General features: G+C 46.0%; 1 protein-coding gene across 1 annotated transcript in view; it reads left to right on the top strand.

The window, feature by feature from the left end:
- sdf2l1 (stromal cell-derived factor 2-like 1) overlaps positions 1 to 2,788 on the top strand; it is a 3,951-nt gene extending 1,163 nt beyond the window's left edge. Inside the window, exons 2-3 of the mRNA XM_020470102.2 lie at positions 687 to 883; positions 1,022 to 2,788. Coding sequence (XP_020325691.1) covers positions 687 to 883; positions 1,022 to 1,306 — 482 coding nt within the window. The 3' untranslated portion in view covers positions 1,307 to 2,788. The remainder of the gene's footprint in view (positions 1 to 686; positions 884 to 1,021) is intronic.
- The last annotated feature ends 6,194 nt before the right edge of the window (positions 2,789 to 8,982 follow it).

The following is an 8,982-nucleotide window of genomic DNA, read 5'->3' as shown; positions in this document are numbered from 1 at the left end:
ATACCATCAATCAAATCAAAGTTTATTGGCCGTGTACACATTTTCGCTGATGTCATAGCGGGTGCAGTGAAATGCTGATGTCACTAGCAGAGGGTTTAACGTACAGTGCAGTTTAACGTCAAAACAAGTACACAAATAATCACACAAAAAAACAACAAGAAATCAAGACATGTTGTAACTAATCCAATTAACAGGCCAAATAGCTTTTGGATTACTGTTAGTGCTATCGGTACATATACATACACCGGATGAATTTACACTAGATATAGCCTACTGAAAATGGTATGCACAGCAGTAGATCTGTTAGTGACCTATGTCAAGAATCCAGTGTATAAAATTTTGTTTTTCAAATTTCGATCTAATATCCAAAATAATTTTCTGCTGAAGGTGATAATACTAGAAACTTTATGAGAGAAATGATGTAAGAAACAACACCACCACAAGAGGAATACTGCACAATGTGACTGGGAACCTGAAACGGGATGACCTTGTGTCAGTCGGTGCCATCTTGCACGTCAAACCCCAAAATGCTGTGAAGTTTTTGGCGCTTAACCTTTTGTGCTCTAAACGTTTCATACGAGACTGTATATGTCTTTTCGTTCACTGACACTCAGGACTCAGAAATAGAAGAATGAAGACAAGATGGCGGTTTGAGGTAAATCTGTTGACTCCTTGTTAAACTGTAGGCAGTGGCCAGCAGTCTGTGACGGGCGTGGAGAGTGCAGATGACGCCAACAGTTACTGGAGGATTCGGGGGAAGCCCGACGGGACCTGCCAACGCGGCGTGCCCATCCAGTGTGGTCAGGCCGTCCGCATCACGCACATGACCACGGGACGCAACCTCCACACACACCACTTTAGCTCGCCGCTGTCCAACAACCAGGTAATAGAGGCAGGGGGAATACACACACACACACACACAATTCTAGCTAGTCACTGTCCAACAACAAGGTAACAAACACACACCACTTCCCTTCAATGCTGTCTATCAACCTGACATCATCCCATTCTCTTTCTCCAGGAGGTGAGTGCGTTCGGCGAGAACGGTGAGGGGGATGACCTGGATGTGTGGCGAGTGCAGTGCGACGGCTCCATCTGGGAGCGGGAAGAGGCGGTGCGCTTCAAACATGTCGGCACCGACGCCTTCCTGAGCGTGACGGGCGAGCAGTACGGCAACCCCATCCAGGGGCAGAAGGAGGTGCATGGCATGGGCATTGCCAACCAGAACAACTACTGGAAGGCTATGGAGGGTGTGTTCATTCTCCCCAGCCAAGAACCGCTGAGACACAATCACGAAGAGCTCTGATGACATCAAGCTAACGAGACGCCATCACGAAGAGCTCTGTTGACATCATCAAGCTAACGAGACGCCATCACGAAGAGCTCTGATGATATCATCAAGCTAACGAGACGCCATCACGAAGAGCTCTGGTGACATCGTCAAGCTGCTGCGTCACGATGAGCTCTGACGTCATGACGAGCTCTTGACGACGTCACAATGAGTTCCGATGATCTCATCGGACATCGTCACATAATATTGCGCCTCGGCTTCGTCTGAAACGGAACCCTATTCTATAATATATACCCACATGACTCTGATCAACAAAAAATAGAGAATAGGGAGCCACGTCAGACGCAAGTCGACTGCAGGATGACACTGATGCAGCTAACTGGGTCAAGATGACGCCTATGACTTTGTTATGACATTCTTTCGTATACCCGTTAGCCAACCGGGAACAACTTTTGATGACTATTGACTACTGAATATAGGCTTACGTTAGGAGCATCCGGCTCTGTGCAGCCGGTCTCTGGTGACGGGATCAGACAGGGAGATGAGAAGGTTGTCTGACGATGAGAATCGGTTGACGTTTTTGAATTTGACACATCTCTGAACAAAATGGGATTGAAGAATTTGGCTTTGATTAGTTTGAGGGAGAATGTGGTAAGGCAGTTGCTCTGCTCTGATATCAGAGGTATTAGCACCTGCCTGCAGGGGGGGGGGGGGAATCTAAGGGAAACTGCCATTTCCAGGTGAATCTACTGTGCCTGTCTACTCCTTAGCGACCGACATCCTGATGGTAATAAAAACAAACATTGTCTGGATTTTTCACTTCCAAGGTCGACACCTGTAGCTGCTGTGCTCACCCTTTACCTGTAGCTGCTGTGCTCACCCTTTACCCTGTAGCTGCTGTGCTCACCCTTTACCCTGTAGCTGCTGTGCTCACCCTTTACCCTGTAGCTGCTGTGCTCACCCTTTACCCTGTAGCTGCTGTGCTCACCCTTTACCCTGTAGCTGCTGTGCTCACCCTTTACCCTGTAGCTGCTGTGCTCACCCTTTACCCTGTAGCTGCTGTGCTCACCCTTTACCCTGTAGCTGCTGTGCTCACCCTTTACCCTGTAGCTGCTGTGCTCACCCTTTACCCTGTAATAATGACATCCCATTTAGACACCACCTACTGTGAGGCCTTTCCCCCGGGACATGACTCACCTGACTTGCTTTTGGGAGTGTTTTCTGATTGTGTTTAGACTTATTTTATGTTTGTAGGTCGGGAAAGGATATTGTTTATTTGTATAAGGGAAGACAAGGTGATTGAAGTTATTTGGAACACAATTTTTAAGGTAGTTTATTTTTTGTTCTCTGCTGTTTTCATTGTGGGTCATCGGGGAGGATATTTTCTAGTCTGTAATATAGAGCCTCAACTCCATATGATATCATGAAACACCATCGTTTGGGCTTGTTGCTCTTTTAATGATTAATCACAATTAATAAAGACATTGTGTTTCTGTGCCTACGTCCCAAGGAATATTCTCTAGTGTTGCAATTCACATCTATAGGCTACTGCACACATCCACACACTATTGGACAGAACAAACTCATGTACTCTTGCAATAACAGGGCAAAGACGAGACGTCGTCAAGGCTGGAAAAATGTCACAAGACGGAAAGATAGAGAGCGTAAAACAGGACCAAGCTCATGTTAATAATATTGCAAAGGTTCTTCTTAGAGAATCTGATGGAGGGGTCAGTGCAGTGGAGCTGCCCAGTAGTTGCCTCAGAGTTAAATAGAGGACCCTGGATGAGCTCCCGAGTGGCTCAGTGCTAAGAGGCGTCACTACAGTCCCTGTTTCTAATCCAGGCTGTATCACATCCAGGCCGTGATTGGGAGTCCCACAGGGCGGCGCACAATTGGCCCGGCATCGTCCAGGTTTGACCGGGTTAGGCCGTCATTGTAAATAAGAATTTGTTCTTAACTGACTTGCCTAGTAAATAAAGGTTCAATAAAACAATACAAATAAATATTAGCCGTTTTAGACTCAAAGATTTAGTCTTACTCTGAGTTGACTACAGACTGGAATTCTAGTTCTATTTGACCCCCCCCACCCCACCCAATCAGAACAGACCCTACCTAAAATGGTTGACAAACTATTCCATTCAGATGTATAGAGGCCAGTGTCATAGAGCCTATCTAGGGTTCTTCAGTGACTATGGTTGACTGCTGCCTCCATATGCACAGGGCTGATCCTGGATCAGTGTGGTGGGCGGATGGCTCCTGGTTTGCTGCACTGACAGACCGACAGGTGGTGCTACTACTAGCTTCCTCTGGGGTTCTCTCTGATAACTGTGGTGCCTGGGTCAGCTGGTACATTATCATAGGGATCAGCAGCTCCAGCGTCTGGCAGAAGAGTCGTGGAAATTAGATTCCCCTGAGGTTGGGATGAGGGCTGGGGAAACATCTTCCTGAAGTAGAGAGAGAGTAGAGGAGCAGTCCTCCAATCAGGCAGCAGCAGATGATCAGTTCCAATGTTGGAGTTGTTGTGTCACAAACACTCCTACCTGACTAGAGGACTAGGGCATAGGGGGGTGACTAGAGGACTAGGGCATGGAGAGGTGACTGCTAGACTAGGGCATAGGGGGGTGACTAGAGGACTAGGGCATGGAGAGGTGACTGCTGGACTAGGGCATAGGGGGGTGACTAGAGGACTAGGGCATAGGGGGGTGACTAGAGGACTAGGGCATGGAGAGGTGACTGCTAGACTAGGGCATGGAGAGGTGACTGCTAGACTAGGGCATAGGGGGGTGACTAGAGGACTAGGGCATGGAGAGGTGACTGCTAGACTAGGGCATAGGGGGGTGACTAGAGGACTAGGGCATGGAGAGGTGACTGCTGGACTAGGGCATAGGGGGGTGACTAGAGGACTAGGGCATGGAGAGGTGACTGCTGGACTAGGGCATAGGGGGGTGACTAGGGCATAGGGGGGTGACTAGAGGACTAGGGCATGGGGGGGTGACTAGAGGACTAGGGCATGGGGGGGTGACTAGAGGACTAGGGCATGGGGGGTGACTAGAGGACTAGGGAATGGGGGGGTGACTAGAGGACTAGGGCATGGGGGGGTGACTAGAGGACTAGGGCATGGGGGGGTGACTAGAGGACTAGGGCATGGGGGGGTGACTAGAGGACTAGGGCATGGAGAGGTGACTGCTGGACTAGGGCATGCGGGGGTGACTAGAGGACTAGACCATTCCTCTTTACAAAACTGTTTCAGTTCAGCAATATTCTTGGGATGTCTGGTGTGAACCGCTCTCTTGAGGTCATGCCACAGCATCTCAATCAGGTTGAGGTCAGGACTCTGACTGAGCCACTCCAGAAGGTGTATTTTCTTATGTTGAAGCCATTCTGTTGATTTACTTCTGTGTTTTGGGTTGTTGTCCTGTTGCATCACCCAACTTTTGTTGAGCTTCAGTTTGCGGACATTCTCCTGCAAAATGTCTTGATAAACTTGGGAATTCATTTTTCCATTAATGATAGCAAGCTGTCCAGGCCCTGAGGCAGCAAAGCAGCCCCAAACCATGATGCTCCCTCCACCATACTTTACAGTTGGGGTGAGGTTTTGATGATGGTGTGCGGTGCCTTTTTTTCTCCACACATGGTGTTGTGTTTTCCTTCCAAACAACTCAACTGTAGTTTAATCTGTCCACAGAATATGTTGCCAGAAGCGCTGTTGAACATCCTGGTGCACTTTTGCAAACTTCAGAGTTTTTGGGGGGGGGACAGCAGTGGCTTCTTCCGTGGTGTCCTCCCATGAACACCATTCTTGTTTAGTGTTTTACGTATCGTAGACTCGCCAACCGAGATGTTAGCATGTTCCAGAGATTTCCATAAGTCTTTAGCTGACACTAGGATTCTTCTTAACCTCATTGAACATTCTGCGCTGTGCTCTTGCAGTCATCTTTGCAGGACGGCCACTCCTAGGGAGAGTAGCAACAGTGTTGAACTTTCTCCATTTATCGACCATTTGTCTTACTGTGGACTGATGAACACCAAGGCTTTTAGAAATAATTTTGTAACCCTTTCCAGCTTTATGCAAGTCAACCATTCTTAATATTAGGTCTTCTGAGATCTCTTTGGTTCACATCAGTAAACAAACATTTTGTGAGTGTTTTTTATAGTCTATCTCATTGATTGGACTCCAGGTTAACTGACTCCTGTTATTAGCCTAGGGGGTTCACATGTTTTTTTCAACCTACGCTGAATGTTTAAATTACAATAACAATACAATAACTTGTTATTAGTATAAGCACACTATGTTTGTCTATTGTTGCTAGAGCAAGAGGGGAGACCGAGGAATCAAATCAAATCAAATTGTATTTGTCACATGTACAATACAAAAAGTGTAGATAGATCTTACAGTGACATGCTGAATACAACAGGTGTAGTAGACCTTACAGTGACATGCTGAATACAACAGGTCTAGTAGACCTTACAGTGATATGCTGAATACAACAGGTGTAGTAGACCTTACAGTGACATGCTGAATACAACAGGTGTAGTAGACCTCACAGTGAAATGCTGAATACAACAGGTGTAGTAGACCTTACAGTGAAATGCTGAATACAACAGGTGTAGTAGACCTTACAGTGACATGCTGAATACAACAGGTGTAGTAGACCTTACAGTGAAATGCTGAATACAACAGGTGTAGTAGACCTTACAGTGAAATGCTGAATACAACAGGTGTAGTAGACCTTACAGTGAAATGCTGAATACAACAGGTGTAGTAGACCTTACAGTGATATGCTGAATACAACAGGTGTAGTAGACCTTACAGTGACATGCTGAATACAACAGGTGTAGTAGACCTCACAGTGAAATGCTGAATACAACAGGTGTAGTAGACCTTACAGTGAAATGCTGAATACAACAGGTGTAGTAGACCTTACAGTGACATGCTGAATACAACAGGTGTAGTAGACCTTACAGTGAAATGCTGAATACAACAGGTGTAGTAGACCTTACAGTGAAATGCTGAATACAACAGGTGTAGTAGACCTTACAGTGAAATGCTGAATACAACAGGTGTAGTAGACCTTACAGTGAAATGCTGAATACAACAGGTGTAGTAGACCTTACAGTGAAATGCTGAATACAACAGGTGTAGTAGACCTTACAGTGAAATGCTGAATACAACAGGTGTAGTAGACCTTACAGTCAAATGCTGAATACAACAGGTGTAGTAGACCTTACAGTGAAATGCTGAATACAACAGGTGTAGTAGACCTTACAGTCAAATGCTGAATACAACGGGTGTAGTAGACCTTACAGTCAAATGCTGAATACAACAGGTGTAGTAGACCTTACAGTGAAATGATGAATACAACAGGTATAGTAGACCTCACAGTGAAATGCTGAATACAACAGGTGTAGTAGACCTCACAGTGAAATGCTGAATACAACAGGTGTAGTAGACCTCACAGTGAAATGCTGAATACAACAGGTGTAGTAGACCTCACAGTGAAATGCTGAATACAACAGGTGTAGTAGACCTTACAGTGAAATTCTGAATACAACATGTGTAGTAGACCTCACAGTGAAATGCTGAATACAACAGGTGTAGTAGACCTCACAGTGAAATGATGAATACAACAGGTGTAGTAGACCTTACAGTGAAATGCTGAATACAACAGGTGTAGTAGACCTCACAGTGAAATGCTGAATACAACAGGTGTAGTAGACCTTACAGTGAAATGCTGAATACAACAGGTGTAGTAGACCTCACAGTGAAATGCTGAATACAACAGGTGTAGTAGACCTCACAGTGAAATGCTGAATACAACAGGTGTAGTAGACCTCACAGTGAAATGCTGAATACAACAGGTGTAGTAGACCTTACAGTGAAATGCTGAATATAACAGGTGTAGTAGACCTCACAGTGAAATGCTGAATACAACAGGTGTAGTAGACCTTACAGTGAAATGCTGAATACAACAGGTGTAGTAGACCTCACAGTGAAATGCTGAATACAACAGGTGTAGTAGACCTCACAGTGAAATGCTGAATACAACAGGTGTAGTAGACCTTACAGTGAAATGCTGAATACAACAGGTGTAGTAGACCTCACAGTGAAATGCTGAATACAACAGGTGTAGTAGACCTCACAGTGAAATGCTGAATACAACAGGTGTAGTAGACCTTACAGTGAAATGCTGAATACAACAGGTGTAGTAGACCTCACAGTGAAATGCTGAATACAACAGGTGTAGTAGACCTCACAGTGAAATGCTGAATACAACAGGTGTAGTAGACCTCACAGTGAAATGCTGAATACAACAGGTGTAGTAGACCTTACAGTGAAATATTTACTTACGAGACCCTAACGAACAATGCAGTTAATACAATTTTTTGGGGGAAATAAGAATAATTCAAATAAGAATAAGAAATAAAAGTAACAAGTAATTAAAGAGCAGCAGTAAAATAACAATAGTGAGGCTATATAAAGGTACTGGTACAGAGTCAATGTGCGGGGGCACCGGCTAGTCGAAGAAATTGAGGTAATATGTACATGTAGGTAGAGTTATTAAAGTGACTATGCATAGATAATAACAACAGAGAGTAGCAGTGGTGTAAAAGAGGGGGGGGGGGGTTGGTGTTCAGGAGTCTTATGGCTTGGTGGTAGAAACAGTTTAGAAGCCTCTTGGATCTAGACTTGCCGCTCCGGTACCGCTTGCCGTGCGGTAGCAGAGAGAACAGTCTATGACTGGGGTGGCTGGAGTCTTTTGACAATTTTTAGGGTCTTCCTCTGACACCGCCTGGTGTAGAGGTTCTGGATGGCAGGCAGCTTTGCCCCAGTGATGTACTGGGCCGTACGCACTACCCTCTGTAGTGCCTTGCGATCGGAGGCCGAGCAGATGACATCACAAACCCCTTTGGTTCTCTAATGCTCCTCTATTGTTGCTAGAGCAAGGGGGGAGGGGCCTAAACCTCTTTGGTTCTCTAATGCTCCTCTATTGTTGCTAGAGAAAGGGGGGAGGGGCCTAAACCTCTTTGGTTCTCTAATGCTCCTCTATTGTTGCTAGAGCAAGGGGGGAGGGGCCTAAACCTCATTGGTTCTCTAATGCTCCTCTATTGTTTCTAGAGCAAGGGGGGAGGGGCCTAAACCTCATTGGTTCTCTAATGCTCCTCTATTGTTGCTAGAGCAAGGGGGGGGCCTAAACCTCTTTGGTTCTCTAATGCTCCTCTATTGTTGCTAGAGCAAGGGGGGAGGGGCCTAAACCTCTTTGGTTCTCTAATGCTCCTCTATTGTTGCTAGAGCAAGGGGGGAGGGGCCTAAACCTCTTTGGTTCTCTAATGCTCCTCTATTGTTGCTAGAACAAGGGGGGAGGGGCCTAAACCTCTTTGGTTCTCTAATGCTCCTCTATTGTTGCTAGAGCAAGGGGGGAGGGGCCTAAACCTCATTGGTTCTATAATGCTCCTCTATTGTTGCTAGAGCAAGGGGGGAGGGGCCTAAACCTCATTGGTTCTATAATGCTCCTCTATTGTTGCTAGAGCAAGGGGGGAGGGGCCTAAACCTCATTGGTTCTATAATGCTCCTCTATTGTTGCTAGAGCAAGGGGGGAGGGGCCTAAACCTCATTGGTTCTATAATGCTCCTCTATTGTTGCTAGAGCAAGGGGGGAGGCAGATTACATCACAAACCCCCGTCAGACC

This window comes from Oncorhynchus kisutch, linkage group LG3, assembly GCF_002021735.2.
Source record: "Oncorhynchus kisutch isolate 150728-3 linkage group LG3, Okis_V2, whole genome shotgun sequence".
Lineage (NCBI taxonomy): Eukaryota > Metazoa > Chordata > Actinopteri > Salmoniformes > Salmonidae > Oncorhynchus > Oncorhynchus kisutch.
This window is presented reverse-complemented; position numbering and strand designations above follow the sequence as displayed.